Raw genomic sequence first — 23,810 nt, 5'->3', positions numbered from 1 at the left:
ACAGTCCTGTCCACAGGGTCACCCTGCAAATCCTCAGCACCTGTAGCGGTGGAACCCCTCTGTGCTTGACAGTGACTGCCTCTGAGGGAGTTGGGAGGGTGGGCTGAGGGGTTGGGGGGAGGAGCGGGGAAGAGCCTAGTGTTTAGAGTGAAGCTGACTAAAGTGTTCTGTGGCTTGCTAGATGTGAGCTCTACTGGGCCAGGAAACTTCCCCAAGGCGGGGCTGTTCTGTGGAGGTATTATTCTCACGGACGTCGACCTCATTAATGCCTGGGTTCGGGGTCAGGGTTGGGTACTGGGGTGAAGGGCCTAATGCCCTTGCCAGGCTACCTGGCCACTCAAACTGCCTCTTTGTTCTCCAGCTTCTTGCTGTGGCTGTGGAAGTTCTCAAGGGCATTTGGCTCCTGGGTGGAGAATCCAGGCTATCTGTGGCTGTTCTCTCACACCTACTGAAAACCTGGTTGACTTGTGGGGTATTGGAGGAATGTCTCTGTCACAGAAACTGCATCATTTGCATCTCTACTCATTTCCTTCTCAACTTGCAGGAGCACCATCAGACCCATCCCTCTGGGAAGCGCTGCTGGGGGAAATCTCGGCAATAGGACCACTTCAACGATACCATAACCGGTGAGAAGTAATTTAACTTTGTCATATGCTCAGCAATAGTGATTCCCCTCTCTCTCTGACTCCCATGCCTATTTTCTTGACCATCTGTTCTAGACTTAATTCCTACCTTGAGCCCCCAGGGACCACAACCCATTCCTTCTCAAAGGAGGCAACTTCCAGGGCTTAATTTACTCTGCATTACCAATACTTTCCTATCAGAGACTCGAGCCGCTGGATTTACCTTGTCTCCAAATAATCCTCAACCACTCCACAACCACGGTCATCCTTCCCAGCTATGCGTTCTCCGCTGGGTCCGATGTGCCCCCCCCCCGCCCCATCTGACTGGAACTATTCCCCCCTCCCGCCCCCCTGCTCCGATGGGACCTATGCCCCATGCTCCGTCTGGCCCTATCGACCTTCTCTGTAAGGTCCTATCTCTCCTTCTCTGTCTGGTACTATCACCCCTTCTCTGTCTGGCTCTGTAGCTTGGCTCCCTCTGGACCTGCCCCGGGCCTGCTCCCTCTGGACCCGCCCCCCCTCACCCCCCTGCTTTCTCTGGATCCCTGCCCCTGCTCTCTCTGGACCGGCCCCACCCCTCCTCTCTCTGGACCCCCAGCTCTCTCTGGACCGGCCCCCCACCCCTGCTCTCTCTGGACCGGCCCCCCATCCCCGCTCTCTCTGGACACCACCACCACCCCACCCCCCCGGTTCTGTCTAACTATTCCTGCCTTGCTCCTTCTGGAATTATTCCCGCCTTATTCCGTCTGGAACTATCTCTCCCCCACCCCTTGCTCTGTCTGGACCTATCACCACTGTTCTTTATGGACCCTGCTCCCTCTAGTCCTGTTGTCTTTCTCTCTAAGGTCCTATCTCTCCTTATCTACCTGGTCCTATCACCCCTTCTCTTTCTGGTTCTGGCCCCCTTCTCTGTCCAGCTGTGCAACCTGGCTCTCTCCGGACCTGCCCCCCGTCTGCTCTCCAGACCGGCCCCCCCGTCTGCTCTCTCGGGACCCGCCCACCCTGCTCTCTTGGGATGGGGTGCTCTCTGGACCGCCCCCCACCCCCCAGCTCTTTCTGGAAGTATTCCCCCCCCACCCCTGGTTTGTCTGGAACTATTCCCACCTTGCTTGGTCTGGAACTATCTTCCCCCACCCCTTTGCTCTGTCTGGACCTATCCCCACTGTTCTGTATGGACCTATACCCCATGTTCCCTCTACTCCTATTGTGCTTCTCTGTAATGTCCTATCCCTCCTTCTCTATCTGGTCCTATCACCTCCTCTCTGTCTGGCTCTGCCGCCTGGCTCCCTCCGAACTTGCCCCCGTCCGCTCCCTCAGGACTTGCCCATCCACCGTGCTTTCTCCGGACTGCTGCCCACCCCATTCTGTCTGGAACTATTCCCACCTTGCTCCGTCTGGAACTATTTCCCCACCCTACTTGCTCTGTCTGGACCTATCCCCACTGTTCTGTATGGACCTATGCTCCCTGCTCCCTTTAGTCCTATTGTCCTTCTCTGTTAGGTCCTTTTTGTCCTTCTCTGTAAGGTCCTTTCTCTCCTTCTCTACCTGGTTCTATCACCCCTTCTCTGGTTCTGCCCCCCTTCTCTGTTTGGCTCTGCAGCCCGGCTCTCTCCAGACTTGCCCTGCCTGCTCCCTCTGGACTTGCCCCCGCCCGCTCTCTCCAGACTCCATCTGGAACTATTCCTGTCTTGCTCCATCTGGAGCTATTCCCCCTCCTGGCTCCATCTGGAGCTATTCCCCCTCCTGGCTCCATCTGGAGCTATTCCCCCTCCTGGCTCCGTCTGGAGCTATTCCCCCTCCTGGCTCCGTCTGGAGCTATTCCCCCACCTGGCTCCGTCTGGAGCTATTCCCCCTCCTGGCTCCGTCTGGAGCTATTCCCCCCTCCTGGCTCCGTCTGGAGCTATTCCCCCCGCCTGGCTCCGTCTGGAGCTGTTCCCCCGCCTGGCTCCGTCTGGAGCTGTTCCCCCGCCTGGCTCCGTCTGGAGCTGTTCCCCCGCCTGGCTCCGTCTGGAGCTGTTCCCCCGCCTGGCTCCGTCTGGAGCTGTTCCCCCGCCTGGCTCCGTCTGGAGCTATTCCCCCGCCTGGCTCCGTCTGGAGCTATTCCCCCGCCTGGCTCCGTCTGGAGCTATTCCCCCGCCTGGCTCCGTCTGGAGCTATTCCCCCGCCTGGCTCCGTCTGGAGCTATTCCCCCGCCTGGCTCCGTCTGGAGCTATTCCCCCGCCTGGCTCCGTCTGGAGCTATTCCCCCGCCTGGCTCCGTCTGGAGCTATTCCCCCGCCTGGCTCCGTCTGGAGCTATTCCCCCGCCTGGCTCCGTCTGGAGCTATTCCCCCGCCTGGCTCCGTCTGGAGCTATTCCCAGGCCTTTGCTCCTTCTGGACCTATCCCCACTATTTTGTATGGACCTATCCCCCCTGTTCCCCCTAGTGCTATTGGCTTTCACTGTGTGGTTCTGCCCCCCTTCGATCTCTGGCTCGGCAGCCTGGCTCTCTCCGGACTTGGCACCCTCCTGCTCTCTCGGGGCCTGCCCCCGCCCCCCGCTCTCTCTGGAGCGATTCCCCCCACTCCGCTCTCTCTGGACAGCCCCCCCAACTCACTGGAGTGCCCCCCCTTGCTCTTTCTGGAAGTATTTCCACGCCCCCCCACAACCCCCATTCTGTCTGGAAGTATTCCCCACCCCCTCCTCGTTCGGTCTGGAACTATTCCCGCCTTGCTCCGTCTGGAAGTATTCCTTGCCTTTGCTTTGTCTGGACTTATCCCCACTGTTCTGTATGGACCTATCCCCCCTGCTCCATCCACACCGCTACCCTTCTCGTTCAAGCTCTCATCCTATCCCGTCTGGACTACTGCATCAGCCTTCTCTCTGATCTCCCATCCTCGTGTCCCTCCCCACTTCAATCCATACTTCATGCTGCTGCCTGGATTGTCTTTGTCCAGAAACGCTCTGGGCATGTTACTCCCCTCCTCAAAAATCTCCAATGGCTACCAATCAATCTGCGCATCAGGCAGAAACTCCTCACCCTGGGCTTCAAGGCTCTCCATCACCTCGCCCCCTCCTACCTCACCTCCCTTCTCTCCTTCTACAGCCCACCCCGCACCCTCCGCTCCTCTGTCGCTAATCTCCTCACGGTACCTCGTTCTCGCCTGTCCCGCCATTGACCCCTGGCCCACGTCATCCCCCGGGCCTGGAATGCCCTCCCTCTGCCCATCCGCCAAGCTAGCTCTCTTCCTCCCTTCAAGGCCCTACTGAGAGCTCACCTCCTCCAGGAGGCCTTCCCAGAATGAGCCCCTTCCTTCCTCTCCCCCTCGTCCCCCTCTCCATACCCCCATCTTACCTCCTTCCCTTCCCCACTGCACCTGTATATATGTATATATGTTTGTACATATTTGTTACTCTATTTTACTTGTACATATCTATTCTATTTATTTTATTTTGTTAGTATGTTTGGTTTTGTTCTCTGTCTCCCCCTTTTAGACTCTGAGCCCACTGTTGGGTAGGGACTGTCTCTATATGTTGCCAACTTGTACTTCCCAAGCGCTTAGTACAGTGCTCTGCACACAGTAAGCAGCTCAATAAATACGATTGATGATGCTCCCTCTAGTCCTACTGTCCTTATCTGTAAGGTCCTATCTCTCCTTTTCAAACTGGTCCTATCACCCCTTCTCTGTCTGGTTCTGCCCCCTTTCTCTGACTATCCTGCCCAGCTCTCTCCGGACCCGCCCCCCCTCCCCGCCCGCTGTCTCAGGGTTTGCCCCGCCTGCTCCCTCTGGACGTTCTGCCCCTGCTTCCTCGGGACTTGCCCCCGCCCACTCCCTCTGGATTTGCCCCTGCCTGCTCCCTCTGTACTTGCCTGCCCACCCTGCTCTCTCGGGACAGGTCACTTTCTCTGGACCGCTCCCCCCCCCCGCCTCCCTGCTCTTTCTGGAAGTATTCCCCCCACCCCCAGTCTGTCTGGAACTATTCCCCGGGCTGGCTCTGTCTGGAACTATTCCCCGGGCTGGCTCCGTCTGGAACTATTCCCCGGGCTGGCTCCGTCTGGAACTATTCCCCGGGCTGGCTCCGTCTGGAACTATTCCCCGGGCTGGCTCTGTCTGGAATTATTCCCCCGCCTTTGCTCTTTCTGGACCTATCCCCACTATTTTGTATGGACCTATCCCCCCTGTTCCCTCTAGTCCTATTGGCCTTTTCTGTAAGGTCCTATCTCTACTTTTCTATCTGGTCCTATCACCCGTTCTCTGTCTGGTTCTGCCCCCCTTCTCTCTCTGGTTCTGCAGCCTTGCTTTCTCCGGACATGCCCCCGTCCACTCTGGACTGCCCCCCCCCCCCCGGATTCTCTTGACCTCCCACCCCGGACAGTACCCCCACCCCTGCTCACTGGATGCCCCCACCCCCACCCCGCTGCCTCTGGACTGGCCCTGTTCCCGTTCTTTCTGGAAGTATCTCCCCCCCCGCCCCCCAGTTCTGTCTGGAACTAGTCATGCTTTGTTCTGTCTGGAACTATTCCCCCCCCAATTTGCTCTGCCTGGACCTATCCCCCCTGCTCCCTCTAGTCTTATTGTGCTTCTCTGTAAGGTCCTATCTCTCCTTCTCTATCTGGTCCTATCACCCCTTCTCTGTCTGGTTCTGCTCCCTTTCTCTGTCTGGCTCTGCAGCCCAGCTCTCTCTGGGCCCACCCCTCCTGCACTCTCTGGACCCGGACCTACCCCCCCAGCTCTCTCTGGACACGGCTCACCCCAGTGTCTGGAAGTACCCCCACCACGTTCTGTCTGTAACTATTCCTGCCTTGCTCTGTCTGGAACTATCCTTCTCTCCCCCCCTCCCCCCTTTGCTTTGTCTGGGCCTATCCCCACTGTTCTGTATGGACCTATCCCCCCTGTTCCCTCTAGTCCTATTGGCCTTCTCTGTAAGGTCCTATCTCTCCTTCTCTATCTGGTCCTATCACCACTTCTCTGTCTGATTCTGCCTCCCTTCTCTGTCTGGCTCTGCAGCCTGGCTCTCTCCGGACCTGGCTCCCCCCTCGCTCTCTGGACCGCCCCCCCCCCCTTTTTCTGGAAGTATTTACCGCGGACCTCCATCCCACCGCCCCCCACCACCAAGGTTCTGTCTGGAACTATTCCCGCCTTGCTCAGTCTGGAACTTTTCCCCCCCTTGCTCCGTCTGGAACTATTCCGCCCGCCACCCCTTTGCTCTGTCTGGACCTATCCCCACTGTTCTGTATGGACCTATTCCCCCTTCTCCCTCTAGTCCTATTGTCCTTCTCTGTAAGGTCCTATCTCTCCTTCTCTATCTGGTACTATCACCCCTTCTCTATTTGGTTCTGCTCCCTTTCTCTGTCTGGCTCTGCAGCCTGGCTCTCTCCGGGACTGCCCCCACCCGCTCTCTCCGGACCCGGACCCCCCCCCCCCCCGCTCTCTCTGGACCCGACCCCCACCCCCGCTGTCTCTGGACCTGCCCCCCTAGCTCTCTCCGGACACGGCTCACCCTGGTGTCAGGTAGTACCCCCACCCCCACCCCCCGGCCGTTCTGTCTGTAACAATTCCTGCCTTGCTCTGTCTGGAACTGTCCTTCTTCCCCCGCCCCCCCTTTGCTCTGTCTGGGCCTATCCTCACTGTTCTGTATGGACCTATCCTCCCTGTTCCCTCTAGTCCTATTGGCCTTCTCTATAAGGTCCTATCTCTCCTTCTCTATCTGGTCCTATCGCCACTTCTCTGTCTGATTCTGCCTCCGCAGCCTGGCTCTCTGCAGACCTGGCTCCCACCCCCGCTGTCTCTGGACCACGCACACCCCCTGCTTTTTCTGGAAGTATTTCCCACGGACCTCCATCCCCCACCCTCCACACCTCAGCGTTCTGTCTGGAACTATTCCTGCCTTGCTCGGTCTGGAACTTTTCCAGCCTTGCTCCATCTGCAACTATTCCGCCCCCCACTTTGCTCTGTCTGGACCTATCCCCACTGTTCTGTATGGATGGATTCCCCCTTCTCCCTCTAGTCCTATTGTCGTCCTCTGTAAGGTCCTATCTCTCCTTCTCTCTCTGGTCCTATCACCCCTTCTCTGTCTGGTTCTGCTCCAATTTCTCTGTCTGGCTCTGCAGCCCGGCTCTCTCCGGGACTGCCCCCACCCGCTCTCTCCGGGACTGCCCCCACCCGCTCTCTCCGGGACTGCCCCCACCCGCTCTCTCGGGGACTGCCCCCACCCGCTCCCTCGGGGACTGCCCCCACCCGCTCCCTCCGGGACTGCCCCCACCCGCTCCCTCCGGGACTGCCCCCACCCGCTCCCTCCGGGACTGCCCCCACCTGCTCCCTCCGGGACTGCCCCCACCTGCTCCCTCCGGGACTGCCCCCACCTGCTCCCTCCGGGACTGCCCCCACCTGCTCCCTCCGGGACTGCCCCCACCTGCTCCCTCCGGGACTGCCCCCACCTGCTCCCTCCGGGACTGCCCCCACCTGCTCCCTCCGGGACTGCCCCCACCCGCTCCCTCCGGGACCGCCCCCACCTGCTCTCTAGGTACCTGGACTACCCCCCTCCAGTCTCTCTGGACCCGACGCCCCCCTCCCGCTGTCTCTGGAGCTGCCCCCCAGCTCTCACTGGACACAGCTCACCCCAGTGTCTGGAAGTACCCCCCACCACCACGTTCCGTCTGCTCTCTCCAGACCGGCCTCCTGGCTCTCTCAGGACTGCCCACCCACCCCACTCTCTGTGGACCGCCCCCCCACCCCGCTGTCTCTGGACCGGCCCCAGCCCCCGGCTCTTTCTGGAAGTTTCCCCCCACCCTGTTCTGTCTGGAACTATTCCCACCTTGCTCCATCTGGAACTATTCCCCCCCTTTGCTCTGTCTAGACCTATCCCCACTTTTCTGTATGGATCTATGCCCCCCGCTCCCTCTAGTGCTATTGTGCTTCTCTGTAAGGTCCTATCTCTCCTTCTCTATCTGGTCCTATCACCCCTTCTCTGGTTCTGCTACCCTTCTCTGTCTGGCTCAGCAGCCCGGCTCCCTCTGGACCTGCCCCTGCCCGCTCTTTGCGGCCCCAGCACCCCCCTGGCTCTCTGCGGAGCCGATGGCCCCACGCTCTCTCCAGACCTGCCCCCCGCCCCCTGGCTCTCTGCGGATCTGGCCCACTCCCCTGCTCTCTCCAGACTTGCCCCCACCCCACCGGTCTCTCCAGACCGGGCCCCCCCCCAGCTCTCTCCGGACCGCCCCTCACCCTTTCTCACTGGACCACCCCCCTCCGCTGTCTCTGGACCGGCCCCCCACCCCCGGCTCTTTCTGGAAGTATCTCCCCCCCCTCCCCCGCCCGCCATTCTGTCTGGAAGTATTCCTGCCTTGCTCAGTCTGGAAGTATTCCCACCTTGCTCTGTCTGGAACTATTCCCCCCAACCCGCCACTTGCTCTGTCTGGGCCTACCCCCACTGTTCTGTATGGACCTATCCCCCCTGTTCCCACCAGTCCTATTGTCCTTCTCTTTAAGGTCCTATCTCTCCTTCTCTATCTGGTCCTATCACCCCTTCTCTGTCTGTTTCTGCCCCCCTTCTCTCTCTGGCTCTGCAGCCTGGCTCTCTCTGGACTTGACCCCGCCCACTCTCTGTGGACAGCCCCCCCCCCCCCTCACTGGATGGCACCCCCCCCCCGGCTCTCACTGGACCGCCCCCCACCCCCCACCCCCGCGCCTCTGGACTGGCCCTCTCACCCCCCATTCTGTCTGGAAGTATTCCCGCCTTGCTCCATCTGGAAGTATTCCCGCCTTGCTCCATCTGGAAGTATTCCCGCCTTGCTCCATCTGGAAGTATTCCCGCCTTGCTCCATCTGGAAGTATTCCCGCCTTGCTCTGTCTGGAGCTATTCCCCGCCTTTGCTCTGTCTGGACCTATCCCCACTGTTCTGTATGGACCTATTTCCCCCTGCTCCCACCAGTCTTATTGTCCTTCTCTGTAAGGTCCTATCTCTCCTTCTCTATCGGGTCCTATCACCCCTTCTCTGTCTGGTTCTGCCCCCTTCTCTGTCTGGCTCTGCTGCCCAGCTCTCTTCGGACCCACCCCCGCCCTTTCCCTCCAGACCTGCCCCTGCCTGCTCCCTCTGTACTTGTCTGCCCACCCTGCTCTCTCTGGACTGGGTGTTCTCTTTGGCCCACCCCCACCCCCCCGCTCTTTCTGGAAGTATTCCCCCCACCCCCAGTGTGTCTGGAACTATTTCCAACTTGCTCCATCTGGAACTATTCCTGCCTTGCTCGGTCTGGAACTATTCCCCCTCCCCCTCCCCCCCTCGCTTCCCTTTGCTCTGTCTGGACCTATCCCCACTCTTCTGTATGGACCTATCCCCCTTGTTCCCTCTAGTCCTATTGGCCTTCTCGGTAAGATCCTCTCTCTCCTTCCCTATCTGGTCCTATCACCCCTTCTCTGTCTGGTTCTGCCCCCCTTCTCTCTCTGGCTTTGCAGCCTGGCTCTCTCCAGACTTGCCCCCGCCCGCTCTCTCAGGACTGGCCCCCATGGCTTTCTCCAGACCCGCCCCCCCCGCTCTCTCTGGACCAAACCCCCCACCCTGCTCTCTTTGGACCGCCCCCCACCCCCCGCTCTCTCTGGACAAGCCCCCCCTCAACTCTCACTGGAGCACCCCCCCCCCCCGCTCTTTCTGGAAGTATTTCCACACACACCCCATTCTGTCTGGAAGTATTCCTGCCTTGCTCTGTCTGAAAGGATTCCCCCCCCCCCCCCCCCACCTTGTTCTGTCTGGAACGATTCCCGCCATGCTCCGTCTGGAAGTATTCCCTGCCTTTGCTTTGTCTGAACCTATCCCCACTGTTCTGTATGGACCTATCCCCCTGCTCCCTCTAGTCGTATTGTCCTTCTCTGTAAGGTTCTATCTCTCCTTCTCTAACTGGTCCTATCACCCCTTCTCTGTCTGGTTCTGCCCCCTTTCTCTGGCTCTGCTGCCCGGCTTCCTCTGGACTTGCCTGCTGTCTCCGGACCCGCCCCCCCCCGCCCCATCCTCTCTCTCTCTGGACCGGCCCCCTCCCCCTCTCTCTCTCTCTGGACCAGCCCCCTCCCCGGCTCTCTCTGGACTGCCCCCCCGGCCCCCCGGCCGGGACTGCCTCCCCTGCTGTCTCTGGTCCACCCCCCTGCTCTTTCTGGAAGTATCTCCCGCCCCCCCCCGCCCCCATTCTGTCTGGAACTATTCCTGCCTTGCTCCGTCTGGAACTATTACCCCCGCCCCTTGCTCCTTCTGGACCTATCCCTACTGTTCTGTATGGACCTATGCTCCCTGCTCCCTTTAGTCCTATTGTCCTTCCCTGTAAGGTCCTATCTCTCCTTCTCTATCTGGTCCTATCACCCCTTCTCTGTCTGGCTCTGCTGCCCGGCTCTCCGGACCCGCCCCCCCCCCACCCCCGTGCTCTCTCGGGACCACCACCCCCCACCCCCACTCTCACTGGACCGGCACCTCCCCCTGCCCCCGCGGGCCCCGGCTGTCTCTGGACCGGCACCCCCCCCTGCTCTTTCTGGAAGTATTTCCCCACGGCCCCCCATTTTATCTGGAACTATTCCTGCCTTGCTCCGTCTGGAACTATTCTCCTCCCTTTGCTCTGCCTGGACCTATCCCCACTGTTCTGTATGGAACTATAACCCCTGTTCCCTCTAGTCCTATTGTGTTCTCTGGAGGTCCTATCTCTCCTTCTCTATCTGGTCCTATCACCCCTTCTCTGTCTGGTTCTGCCACCCTTCTCTGTCTGGCTCTACAGCCTGGCTCTCTCTGGACCGCCCCACTTCCCCCCTCTGTCTCTGGACACCCCCCCCCCGGCTCTTTTGGGAAGTATTTTCCCCCCCGCCACCCCCCCTGTTCTGTCTGGAACTATTCCCGCCTTCCTTCTCTCTGGCTCTGCAGCCTGGCTCTCTCTGGACTTGCCCCCGCCCACTCTCTCCGGGCCGGCCCCCTTGGCTCTCTCTGGACACCGCCCCCCACTGTCTCTGGACTGACCCCCCCCCCCCCGCCCCATCAGCTCTTTCTGGAAGTATTTCCCCGCCTCCCCTTCCCACCCCCACCCTGTTCTGTCTGGAACTATTCCTGCCTTGCTCCGTCTGGAACTCTCCCCCTGCCCCCCCTTTGCTCTGTCTGGACCTATCCCCACTGTTCTGTATGGACCTATTCCGCCTGCTCCCCCCAGTCCTATTGTCCTCCTCTGTAAGGTCCTATCTCTCCTTCTTTATCCGGTCCTATTACCCCTTCTCTGTCTGGTTCTGCCCCACTTCTCTGTCTGGCTCTACAGCCCGGCTCTCTCCGGACCCTGCACCCCCCAGCACTCCCTGGACCACCCCCCCAACCCTGCTGTCTCTGGACCGCACCCCCCCTGGACCACCCCCCTGCTCTCTCTGGACAGCCCCCCCAGATCTCACTGGATCGCCCCCCCACCCACTCTTTCTGAAAGTATTTCCACCCCCACCCCCCAATATTCTGTCTGGAAGTATTCCCATCTTGCTCTGTCTGGAACTACCCCCACCCCCACCCCCACCATTCTGTCTGGAAGTATTCCCACCTTGCTCTGTCTGGAAGTATTCCCACCTTGCTCTGTCTGGAACTATTGCTCTGTCTGGACTTATCCCCACTGTTCTGTATGGACCTATCCCCCCTGCTCCCTCTAGTCCTATTTTCCTTCTATTTAAGGTCCTACCACCCCTTCTCTGTCTGTTTCTACCCACTTCTCTGTCCGGCTCTGCTGCCCAGCTCTCTTGGGACCCGCTCCCTCCAGACTCGCCCCTGCTCGCTCCCTCTGGACCCACCCCCGCCTGCTCCCTTCGGACCTGCCCCTGCCTGCTCTCTCTGATCCGCCTTCCCCCCCACACTCCCGACCGCCCCCCACCCGGCGCTATCCCTGGACCGTCAACCCCGCCCCCCCGGCTCTTTCTGGAAGTATTCCCCCCTCCTTCCCCCATTGTGTCTGGAACTATTCCTACCTTGCTCTGTCTGGAACTATTCCCCGCCTTTGCTTTGTCTGGACCTATCCCTACTGTTCTGTATGGAACTATCCCCACTGTTCCCTCTAGTCCTATTTTCCTTCTCTGTCTGGCTCTGCAGCCCGGCTCTCTCCAGACCCACCCCCACCCGCTCTCTCCTGATCCTGCTGTCTCTGGACCGGTACCCCCCTGCTGTCTCTGGACTGGTCCCCCCTGCCGCCTCTGGACAAGCACCCCCTACCTTCCTCCCCTGCTCTCTCTGGACCGGCACCCCCCAGGTATCTCTGGACTGCCGCCCTCCCTCCCCGCTGCCTTCTCTGGACCGCCCCTCCCGCTGTTTTCTCTGCACTGGCCCACCCCAGTCATTTTGGCCCTGCCCTCTCTGGACCTATTTGCCTTGCTCTCTCTGGACCTGCCCCCTTGGCTCTCTCTGGACCTGCCCTGCCCCCCGGATCTCTCTGGACCGCCCCCCCCCCCCCCCCCCCGGCCTTTCTCCCCTGCTCTCTCTGGACCGGCCTCCCCTACTCTCTCTGGACTGCCCCCTGCCAGGCTCTCTCTGGACTGCCCCCTCCACCCTCTCTGGACCTGCCCCCCCCCCCCGGGAGCTGCCCCCCACTCTCTCTGGACTGCCCCCCCCCCCCGTTCTCTCTGCACTGGCCAACACCTCTCTCTCTGGCCCTGCCCCCCTGCCCTCTCTGCACCTATATGCCCTGCTGTCTCTGGACCTGTCCCCCCCTGCTCTTGCTGGACCTGCCACCCCCCAGCTCTTTTTGGAGCGCCCCCCCACCCCCGGCTGTTTATGGACTACCGCCCCCGCCCCAGCGTTTCCTGAACCAGCTCCCCCTGCCGTCTCCAGACGGGCCCCCCAAGCTGTCTCTGGACCGGCCCCCCCTGACTTCTCTGGACTGCCCCCCCCCGCCCCCGCTGTCTCTGGACATGCCCCCCCGGCCTTCCTCCCCTGCTCTCTTAGGACTGCCCTCACCCTGCTCTCTGTGGACCGGCACCCACCAGCTATCTCTGAACTGGACCCCCCCACCCCACCCTCTATGGACCTGCCCTCCCCACACTCTCTGGACCTTCTCCCCTGCTCTCCCTGGACCTGCCCCTCACCTCCGCTCTCTCTGAACCTGTGCCCCCCCCCACTCTCTCTGGACCTGTGCACCCCCCCCACCCCCCCCGCCCCGGACCTGCTCCCCTTCTCTCTTTGGACCTGCTCCTCTTCTCTCTCTGGACCTGCTCGTCTGCTCTCTCTGGCCCTGCCCCTGCTGCCGTCTGTGGCCCTGCCCTCCTGGCTCTGCCCACCCTGCCCTCTCTGCACCTATATGCCCTGCTGTCTCTGGACCGGCCCCCCCTGCCGTCTCTGGACCAACCCCCCCCCACCCCCGCCATCTCTGGACATGCCCCCCCTGCTTTCCTCCCCTGCTCTCTTTGGACCGCCCCCACCCTGCTCTCTGTGGACTGGCACCCGCCAGCTATCTCTGGACTGGACCCCCCACCCCACCCTCTCTGGACCCGCCCTCCCCACCATCTCTGGACCTGCCCCCCCCCCCCCCGACCTTCTCTGGAATTGACCCCCCTGTTCTCCCTGGACCAGCTTCCCCTGCTCTCTCTGGACTGGTGTCCCCTACTGTCTCTAGACCTCCCCCCCCACCCCCCAGCTCTCTCTGGACTGCCCCTACCAGCTTTCTCTGGACCACCCCCAGGTCTCTGAACCTGCCCCCCCTGCCCTATCTGGACCTCCCCACCCACACCACCAGCCCTCTCTGGACCTATATGCCCTGCTCTCTCTGGACTGCCCCGCCATCTCTGGCCCTGCCTGCCCTCTCTGTATCGGCCCCCCCACCCTCTCTGGAAATGCCACCCCCTGCCCTTTCTGGATATCCACCCCCCCCGCCCTCTCTGGACATGCCCCTCCTGCTCTCCCTGGACCTCCTCCCCTGCTCTCTCTGGACACCCCCCCCCCCCAGCTCTCTCTGGACACCCCCCCCCCCCGGCTCTCTCTGGACCAGCCCCACCCCGGCTCTATCTGGACCTGCCTGCTGGGGGGGCAGGGCCAGAGGGGGCGGGGGGGCCCCCCCAATCTCCCTGGACCTGCCACCCCCGCTGTCTCTGGACCGGCCCCCCTTTGCTGTCTCTGGATTGGCCCTCCCCCAGCTCTGTCTCTTTAGGTGGCCCCCCTGCTCTCTCTCTGGATCTGCCCTCCTGCTCTCTCTTTTGATCTGACCCCTGCCACGGCTCTCTCTGGACCACCCCCACCCCGCTCTGTCTATCTGGACCTGGGCCTGCCTCCCTGCTCTCCCTGCTCTCTCCGCAGAGGCCCACCCCTCTCTTTCTGGCCCTGCCCCCCTGGCTCTGCCCCCCTGCCCTCTCTGCACCTATATGCTCTGCTGTTTCTGGACCCACCCCTCCGCTGTCTCTGGACTGCCCCGCCCCCCCGCCATCTCTGGACATGCCCCCCCTGTTTTCCTCCCCTGCTCTCTGTGAACCGGCACCCCCCAGCTATCTCTGGACTGGACCCCCCACCCTGCCTTCTGGACCCGCCCTCCCCACCATCTCTGGACCTGCTCCCCCTGCCCTCTTTGGACCTCCCCCCCCCCCCCCCCGCCGTCCTCTCTGGATCTGCCCTCCCCGCCCTCTCTGGACCTGGTCCCCCTCACTCTCTCTGGACCTGCTCCCCCCCACCCTCTCTGGACCTGCTCTCTCCGACGTCTCTGGACCTTCTCCTCTCCTCTCTCTGGACCTGCGCGCCCCCCACCCCTGCTTTCTCGGGACCTGTGACCGCCACCCCCCCGCTCTCTCTGGACCTGCCCCCCTGCTCTCCCCGGACCTGCCCCCCCTGCCCTCTCTGGACCTGCCTCCCCGCCCTCTTTGGACCTGCCCCCCTGCCCTCTCTGGATCTCCCCCCCCCCCCCCGCTGTCTCTGGACCTGCCCCCCTGCTCTCTCTGGACCTGCCCCCCGGGCTCTATCGAATGGTGCTCCCCCTGCTGTATCTGGACCTGCCTGCCCCCGCCCCCTCTGGACCGATGCTCCTGCCCTCTCTGGACCTGCCTCCCTGACCTTCTCTGGAATTGCCCCGCAGTTCTCCCTGGACCGGCTTCCTCCGCTGTCTCTGGACTGGCCTCCCCTGCTGTCTCAAGACTGCCCTCCCCCAAGCTCTCTCTGGACTGCCCCCCCTGCCAGCTTTCTCTGCCCCCGCCCCCGCTGTCTCTGGACTTCCCCCACCAGCTTTCTCTGGACCCCCCCCTGCCTCTGGACCTGCCCCCCCCCGCCCTCTCTGGACCTCCCCTCGCCCAGCTCTCTGGACCTATATGCCCTGCTCTCTCTAGACTGCCCCACCATCTCTGGCCTTGCCCACCCCCTGCCCTCTCTGGACCGGCCCCCCCACCCTCTCTGGAAATGCCCCCCCCTTTCTGGACATCCCCCCCACGGGTGTCTGGACATGCCCCTCCTGCTCTCTCTGGACCTGCTCCCCTGCTCTCTGTGGACTGGCCCCCCATGGGCTCTCTCTGGACCAGCCCCCACCCCCACCCCGGCTCACTGGACTGCCTCCCTGCTGTCTCTGGACTGGCTCCCCCTGCTCTCTTTGCAGTGGCCCACCCCTCTCCTTCTGGCCCTGCCCCGCTGGATCTGCCCCCCCTGCACTCTCTGCACCTATATGCCCTGCTGTCTCTGGACCCACCCCCCCGCCAACTCTGGACATGCCCCCCCTGCTTTCCTCCCCTGCTCTCTTTGGACCGCCCCAACTCTACTCTCTGTGGACCAGCACCCCCCAGCTATCTCTGGACAGGACCCCCACACCCCGCCCTCTCTGGACCCACCCTCCCCACCATCTCTGGACCTGCTCCCCCTGCTCTTCCTGGACCTGCCCGCCCCCCTCTGAATCGGCTGCCCTGCTCTCTCTGGATCGCCCCCCCTGCCCCCGCTCTCTCTGGACTGGCTCTGCAGTGGCCCACCCCTCTCTCTGGCCCTGCCCCCCCTGCCCTCTGTGGCCCTGCCCCCTCTAGCCCTGCCCTCTCTGTACCTATATGCCCTGCTGTCTCTGGACCGGCTCCCCCTGCCATCTCTGAAACCACCCCCCCCCCCGCCCCCGCAACCGCTGTCTCTGGCCCTGCCAGCCCCCTGCCCTCTCTGGATCAGCCCCCCCCCCCCGCCCTCTCTGGACATGCCCCCTCCACCCTCTCTGGACATGCCCCTCCTGCTCTCCCTGGACCTCCTCCCCTGCTCTCTCTGGACTGTGCCCTCCACCCCCAGCTCTCTCTGGACCAGCCCCCCCACCCCTGGCTCTCTCTGGACCTGCCTGCCAGAGAGGGCAGGGGGGCAGGGCCAGAGGGGGCAGGGGGGCATGACCACAGTGGACGGGGGGGACTCCCACTCTCCCTGGACCTGCCCCCCCGGCTCTATCGAATGGCGCTCCCCCCGCTGTATCTGGACCTGCCCCCACAACCTTCTCTGCTTCCCCTGCTCTCCCTGGTGTGACCTCCCCTGCTGTTTCTAGACGCCCCCCCCCCCCCAGCTCTCTCTGGACTGCCCCCACCAACTTTCTCTGGACACCCCCCCTCCCCCGGAGCTCTCTGGACCTGCCCCCCCATCCTCTCCAGACCTGCTACACCTGCCCTCTCTGGACCTCCCCTCCCACCCCCCTGCCCTCTCTAGACCTGTATGCCCTGCTCTCTCTGGACTGCCCCGCCATCTCTGGCCCTGCCCTCCCCCTGCCCTTTCTGGACTGGTCCCCCTGCCCTTTCTGGAAATGCCCCCCCCCCATTTCCCCCCCCCCCCCCCCCGCAAGTTCTCTCTGGACATGCCCCTCGTGCTCTCCCTGGACCTCCTCCCCTGCTCTCTCTGGACTGCCCCCCTGCCCCCCCCCCCCCGGTTCTCTCTGGACCTGCCTCCCTGCTCTCTCTGGCCTGGTCCCCCCTCTCTGCAGTGGCCCACCCCTCTCCTTCTGGCCCTGCCCCCCTGCCCTCTGTGGCCCTGCCCCCCTGCCCTTTCTGCACCTATAGGCTCTGCTGTCTCTGGACCCATCCCCCTGCCATCTCTGGACTGCCCCCCCCCCCGGCATCTCTGGACATGCCCCCCCTGTTTTCCTCCCCTGCGCTCTGTGAACCAGCACCCCCAGCTATCTCTGGACTGGACCCCCCCACCCTGCCCTCTCTGGACCCGCCCTCCCCGCCATCTCTGGACCTGCTCCCCCTGCCCTCTTTGGACCTGCCCCCCGCCGCCACCCTCTCTGGATCTGCCCTCCCCGCCCTCTCTGGACCTGGTCCCCCTCACTCTTTCTGGACCTGGTCCCCCCTCACTCTCTCTGGACCTGGTCCCCCCTCACTCTCTCTGGACCTGGTCCCCCCTCACTCTCTCTGGACCTGGTCCCCCCTCACTCTCTCTGGACCTGGTCCCCCCTCACTCTCTCTGGACCTGGTCCCCCCCTCACTCTCTCTGGACCTGGTCCCCCCTCACTCTCTCTGGACCTGGTCCCCCCTCACTCTCTCTGGACCTGGTCCCCCCTCACTCTCTCTGGACCTGGTCCCCCCTCACTCTCTCTGGACCTGGTCCCCCTCACTCTTTCTGGACCTGCTCCCCCTCACTCTCTCTGGACCTGCTCCCCCCAACCCTCTCTGGACCTGCTCTCTCTGATGTCTCTGGACCTTCTCCTCTCCTCTCTCTGGACCTGCGTGCCCGACCCCCCCACCCTCTCTGGACCTGCTCTCTCTGATGTCTCTGGACCTTCTCCTCTCCTCTCTCTGGACCTGCGTGCCCGACCCCCCCTGCTCTCTCTGGACCTGCACCCCCAGTGGACCTGCCCCCCTGCTCTCTCTGGCCCTGCCCTCCTGCTCTCTCTGGCCCTGCCCTCCTGCTCTCTCTGGCCCTGCCCCCTGCCCCCCTGGCCCTGCCCCCCCCCCCCCTCTCTGCACCTATATGTCTTGCTGTCTCTTGACCAGCCCCCCATACCGTCTCTGGACCGCCCCCACCCCACCATCTCTGGACATGCCCCCTTGCCTTCCTCCCCTGTGCTCTTTGGACCACCCCCACCCTGCTCTTTGTGGACCAGCACCCCCCAGCTATCTCTGGACTGGACCCCCCACCCCACCCTCTCTGGACCTGCCCTCCCCACCATCTCTGGACCTACTCCCCCTGCCCTCTCTGGACCTGCCCCCCCCCCCCCGGATCTGCCCCCTTGCTCTCTCTGGATCTGCCCCCTTGCTCTCTCTGGATCTGCCCCCCTGCTCTCTCTGGACTGCCCCCCCTGCTCTCTCTGCAGCGGCCCAACCCTCTCTCTCTGGCCCTGCTCTCTCTGCACCTATATGCCCTGCTGTCTCTGGACCGGCCCCCCTCTGCCATCTCTGGATCGGCCCCCCCGGTCTCTCTCTGGATCTGCCCCCCCCCAACCGCTCTCTCTGGACCGCCCCCCATCTATCTGGACCTGGACCTGCCTCCCTGTTCTCTCCGGGCTGACTGCCTCACTGCCCACCCCTCTCTCTCTCTCTCTGGCCCTGCCCCCCAACCCTCTCTGCACCTATATGCCCTGTTGTCTCTGGACCGGCCCCCCCTGCTGTCTCTGGCCTGCCTCCCCCACCCGCTGCTGTCTCTGGACATGTCTCTCCTGCCTTCCTCCCTGCTCTCTCTGGACTGGCACCCCCCAGCTATCTCTGGAATGGCCTCCCCCACCCCACCCTCTCTGGACCTGCTCTCCCCGCTCTGTCTGCTCCCCCCCAACCCTCTCTGGACCTGCCCCCCTTCTCTCCCTGGACCTGCCCCCCTCACCCCCGGAACTGCACCCCCCCCAGCTCTCTGGGGACCTGCCCCACTGTTCTCTCTGGACCTTCCCCCCCCATCCCCGGCTCTATAGAATGGTGCTCCCTCCGCTGTATCTGGACCTGCCCCCTCATCCTCTCTAGATCTGCTACTCCTGCCCTCTCTGGACCTCCCCCTCCACCCCTGCCCTCTCTGGACCTATATGCCCTGCTCTCTCTGGACTGCCTCGCCGTCTCTGGCCCTGCCCATCCCCTGCCCTCTCTGGACCGGTCCCCCTGCTGTCTCTGGAAATGCTCCCCCCCCGCCCTCTCTGGAAATGCCCCCCCCCCCCCCAGCCCTTTCTGGACATCCTCCCCCACCCTCTCTGGACATGCCCCTCCTGCTCTCTCTGGACCTCCTCCCCTGCTCTCTCTAGACCTGCTCCCCTGCTCTCTCTGGACTGCCCCCCCCCCCCCCCAGGTCACCCTGGACCTGCCTCCCTGCTGTCTCTGGACTCCCCCTCCTGCTCTCTCTGCAGTGGCCCGCTCTGCCCCCCACCGCCCTCTCTGCACCTATATGCCCTGCTGTCTCTGGACCCACCCCCCTGCCTTCTCTGGACCCCCCCCCCCCCAGCCATCTCTGGACATGCCCCCCCCCACTTTCCTCCCCTGCTCTCTCTGGACCTGCCCTCCTGCTCTCTCTGGTCCTGCCCCCACTGTGGCCGTGCCCCCTGCCCCCCTGCCCTCTCTGCACCTATATGCCCTGTTGTCTCTGGACCGCCTCCCCCACCCCCCGCTGTCTCTGGACATGCCTCCCCTGCCTTCCTCCCCTGTTCCCTCTGGACCGGCACCCCTCAGCTATCTCTGGAATGGCCTTCCCCACCCTGCCCTCTCTGGACCTGCCCTCCCTGCTCTGTCTGCTCCCCCCCCCCAACCCTCTCTGGACATGCCCCCCTTCTCTCTCTGGACCTGCCCCCCTGCTCTCCCTGGACCTGTCCCCTGCCCACTCTGGACCTGCCCCCCTGCCCTCTCTGGACCTGCCCCCCCCGCCCTCTCTGGACCTGCCCCCCCCACCCTCTCTGGACCTGCCCCCCTGCTCTCTCTGGACCTGCCCTCCTGTTCCCTGGCTCTATCGAATGGTGCTCCCCCTGCTGTATCTGGACCTGCCTGACCCCGCCCCCTCTGGACCGATGCCCCTGTCCTCTCTGGACCTGCCCCCCTGACCTTCTCTGGAATTGACCCCCCTGTTCTCCCTGGACCGGCTTCCCCTGCTCTCCCTGGACTGGCCTCCCCTGCTGTCTCTAGACGCCCCCCACCCCAGCTCTCTCTGGACTGCCCCCACCAGCTTTCTCTAGACCCCCCCTAGCACTCTCTGGACCTGCCCCCCTGTTCTCTCTAGACCTGCCCCTCTCCCCACCCTCTCTGGACCTATATGCCCTGCTCTCTCTGGACTGCCCCACCATCTCTGGCCCTGCCCGCCCCCTGCCCTCTCTGGACCGGCCCCCCCGCCCTCTCTGGAAATGCCCCCCTTGCCCTTTCTGAACCTCCCCCACCCTCTCTAGACATGCCCCTCCTGCTCTCCCTGGACCTCCTCCCCTGTTCTCTCTGGACACCCCCACCCCCACCCCCCGCCCTTGGGCTCTCTCTGGACTGGCCCCCCCCCCCCCCCCCCCGGCTATCTATGGACCGGCACCGCCCCCACCCCCGGCTCATTCTGGACCTGCCTGCCAGAGAGGGCAGGGAGGCAGGACCACAGTGGGCGGGCCCCCCCCCCCCCCCGACTCTCCCTGGACCTGCTCCCCTGCAACAGTCTCTGGACCGGCCCCCCTCTGCTGTCTCTGGATCGGCCACCCACGCTCTCTCTCTGGATCTGCCCCCCCCCCCACTCTCTCTCTGGAGCTACCCCCCCACTCTCTCTCTGGATCTGCCACCCCGCACAGCTCTCTCTGGACCGCCCCCACCCTGCTCTATCTATCTGGACCTGGACCTGCCTCCCTGCTCTCTCTCCAGACTGGCCCCACCTGCTCTCTCCGCAGAGGCCCACCCCTCTCTTTCTGGCCCTGCCCCCCTGCCCCCTCTGGCCCTTCCCCCCAACCCTCTCTGCACCTATATGCCCTGTTGTCTCTGGACATGCCCCCCCGCCTTCCTCCCCTGCTCCCTCTGGACCGGCACCCCCCAGCTATCTCTGGAATGGCCTCCCCCACCCTGCCCTCTATGGACCTGTCCTCCCTGCTCTGTCTGCTCCCCCCCCCCCCCCCCCCCACAGCCCTCTCTGGACCTGCCCCCCCTGCCCTCTCTGGACCTGCCCCCCTTCTCTGGACCTGCCCCCCTGGCTCTATCGAATGGCACTCCCCCCGCTGTATCTGGACCTGCCTGCCCCTGCCCTCTCTAGACCTGCCCCCCCAACCTTCTCTGGAATTGACCCTTCTGTTCTCCCTGGACTGGCTTCCCCTGCTCTCCCTGGACTGGCTTCCCCTGCTGTCTCTAGACCCCCCCCGCCCACAGCTCTCTCTGGACTGCCCCCACCAGCTTTCTCTGGCCCCCCCCACCCCCGGGTCCTCTGGACCTGCGCGCCCCCCCCCCCCCCCCCATCCTCTCTAGACCTGCTACACCTGCCCTCTCTGGACCTATCTGCCCTGCTCTCTCTCGACTGCCCCGCCATCTCTGGCCCTGCCCGCCCCCTGCCCTCTCTGGACCGGTCCCCCCACCCTCTCTGGAAATGCCTCCCCCACCCTTTCTGTACATCCCCCCCGCCCTCTCTGGACATGCCCCTCCTGCTCTCCCTGGACCTCCTCCCCTGCTCTCTCTGGATCTGCTCCCCTGTTCTCTCTGGACACCCCCCCCCCCGCCCCGCCGCTCTCTCTGGACCTGCCTCCCTGCTCTCTCTGGACTGGCCCCCCCTGCTCTCTCTGCAGTGGCCCACCCCTCTCCTTCTGGCCCTGCCCCCCTGGCTCTGCCCCCCCCCGCCCTCTCTGCACCTATATGCCCTGCTGTCTCTGGACCCGCCCCCCCCCCCCCCCGGGCCATCTCTGGACATGCCCCCCCCCGCTTTCCTCCCCTGCTCTCTTTGGGCCGCCCCGACCCTGCTCTCTGTGGACCGGCAGCCCCCAGCTATCTCTGGACTGGAGCCCCCACCCTGCCCTCTCTGGACCCGCCCTCCCCGCCATCTCTGGATCTGCTCCCCCTGCCCTCTTTGGACCTGCCCCCTCCCCCGGATCTGCCCTCCCCGCTCTCTCTGGACCTGGTCCCCCTCACTCTCTCTGGACCTGCTCCCCCCCCACCCTCTCTGGACCTGCTCCCTCTGACGACTCTGGACCAGCCACGGCCACAGCCCTCTCTGGACCTTCTCCCCTGCTCTCTCTGGACCTTCTCCCCTGCTCTCTCTTGACCTTCTCCTCTCCCCTCTCTGGACCTTCTCCTCTCCCCTCTCTGGACCTGCCCGCTCCCCCACCACCACCTTCTCGGGACCTGTGACCCCCCCTGTTCTCTCTGGACCTGCCTCCAGCCCTTCGTGGCCCTGCCCTCCTGCTCTCTCTGACCCTGCCCTCCTGCTCTCTCTGGCCCTGCCCTCCTGCTCTCCCTGGCCCTGCCCCCCTGCCCTCTGCACCTATATGCCCTGCTGTCTCTTGACCAGCCCCCCCTGCTGTCTCTGGACCGCCCCCACCCTGCCATCTCTGGACATGCCCCCTCGCCTTCCTCCCCTGCTCTCTTTGGACCACCCCCACCCTGCTCTCTGTGGACCAGCACCCCCCAGCTATCTCTGGACTGGACCCACCACCCCACCCTCTCTGGACCTGCCCTCTCCGCCATCTCTGGACCTGCTCCCCCTGCCCTCCCTGGACCTGCCCCCTTGCTCTCTCTGGATCTGCTCCATTGCTCTCTCTGGACCACCCCCCCCCTCCGCTCTCTCTGCAGTGGCCCACCCCTCTCTCTCTGGCCCTGCCCCATCACTGTCTGTGGCCCTGCCCCCTCTGGCCCTGCTCTCTCTGCACCTATATGCCCTGCCATCTCTGGACCTGCTCCCCTGGCCGTCTCTGACACACACACCCCCCGCCCCCCGGCCCCTGCTGCTGTCTATGGCCCTGCCAGCCCCCTGCCCTCTCTGGATCAGCCCCCCCTGCCCTCTCTGGACATGCCCCCTCCACCCTCTCTGGACATGCCGCTCCTGCTCTCCCTGGACCTCCTCCCCTGCTCTCTCTGGACCGCCCCCCCCCACCCCCGGCTCTCTCTGGACCTGCCTGCCAGAGAGGGTGGGGGGGCAGGGCCAGAGGGGGCAGGGGGGCATGACCACAGAGGGCATGGGGAGGACCCCCCACTCTCCCTGGACCTGCCCCCCCTGCTGTCTCTGGACCGCCCCCCCCACACCATCTCTGGATCTGCCCCACTGGTCTCTCTCTGGATCTGCCCCCCCACCACCCCCGACAACCGCTCTCTCTGGACCGCCGCCCCCACCCCCTGCCCTCCATCTATCTGGACCTGAACCTGCCTCCCTGCTCTCTCTGGGCTGGCTGCCTCACTGCCCACCCCTCTCTCTCTGGCCCTGCCCCCCCACCCTCTCTGCACCTATATTCCCTGTTGTCTCTGGACCAGCCCCCCCTGCTGTCTCTGGACTGCCTCCCCCATGGTCTTTGGACATGCCCCCCCTGCCTTTCTCCCCTGCTCTTTCTGGACCGGCACCCCCCCAGCTATCTCTGGAATGGCCTCCCCCACCCTGCCCTCTATGGACCTGTCCTCCCTGCTCTGTCTGCTTCCCCCCCCCCCCCCCTCTGGACCTGCCCCCCTTTTCTCTCTGGACCTGCCCCCCTTTTCTCTCTGGACCTGCCCCCCCTGCCCTCTCTGGACCTGCCCCCCATCTCTGGACCTGCCCCCCTGGCTCTATCGAATGGCACTCCCCCCGCTGTATCTGGACCTGCCTGCCTCTGCCCTCTCTAGACCTGCCCCCCCAACCTTCTCTGGAATTGACCCTTCTGTTCTCCCTGGACTGGCTTCCCCTGCTCTCCCTGGACTGGCCTCCCCTGCTGTCTCTAGACCCCCTGCCCCACCCCGCTCTCTCTGGACTGCCCCCACCAGCTTTCTCTGGACACCCCCCCCCCCCAGGTCTCTGGACCTGCCCCCCCTCTCCCCCCGTCCTCTCTAGACCTGCTATACCTGCCCTCTCTGGACCTATATGCCCTGCTCTCTCTCGACTGCCCTGCCATCTCTGGCCCTGCCCGCCCCCTGCCCTCTCTGGACTGGCCCCCCTGCCCTCTCTGGAAATGCCCACCCCGCCCTTTCTGGACATCCCCGCCCCCTCTGGACATGCCCCTCCTGCTCTCCCTGGACCTCCTCCCCTGCTCTCTCTGGACCTGCTCCCCTGCTCTCTCTGGACTGCCCCCCTGGCTCTCTCTGGACCAGCCCCCCCCATACGGCGGCTCACCCTGGACCTGCCTCCCTGCTCTCTCCTGACCGGCCCCGCCCCCCTGCTCTCTCTAGGTGGACCCCCCCCACCCCACTCTCTTTGGACCGCCCCCCCCCCCAGACAGC

At 64.0% G+C, this 23,810-nt stretch overlaps 1 protein-coding gene across 11 annotated transcripts in view; it reads left to right on the top strand.

Annotated features, from left to right (window-relative positions):
* The window catches only part of LOC119922700, a 63,971-nt gene that overhangs the window by 6,441 nt on the left and 33,720 nt on the right, over positions 1 to 23,810 (top strand). For 7 of the 11 annotated variants that reach the window (XM_038742385.1, XM_038742388.1, XM_038742390.1 and 4 more), the window contains one exon: positions 362 to 626. In XM_038742385.1, the coding sequence (XP_038598313.1) occupies positions 362 to 626 (265 nt within the window). Of the gene's footprint in view, positions 1 to 361; positions 627 to 719; positions 812 to 23,810 lie in introns of those variants that run through there. The other 4 variants (XM_038742396.1, XM_038742387.1, XM_038742386.1 and 1 more) reach the window with 3 other exon arrangements.

The sequence above is a fragment of the Tachyglossus aculeatus genome, unplaced genomic scaffold, assembly GCF_015852505.1.
Source record: "Tachyglossus aculeatus isolate mTacAcu1 unplaced genomic scaffold, mTacAcu1.pri scaffold_121_arrow_ctg1, whole genome shotgun sequence".
Taxonomy (NCBI): domain Eukaryota; kingdom Metazoa; phylum Chordata; class Mammalia; order Monotremata; family Tachyglossidae; genus Tachyglossus; species Tachyglossus aculeatus.
Note: the sequence above shows the minus strand (reverse complement) of the source record. Positions and strands in the feature narration are given on the sequence as shown.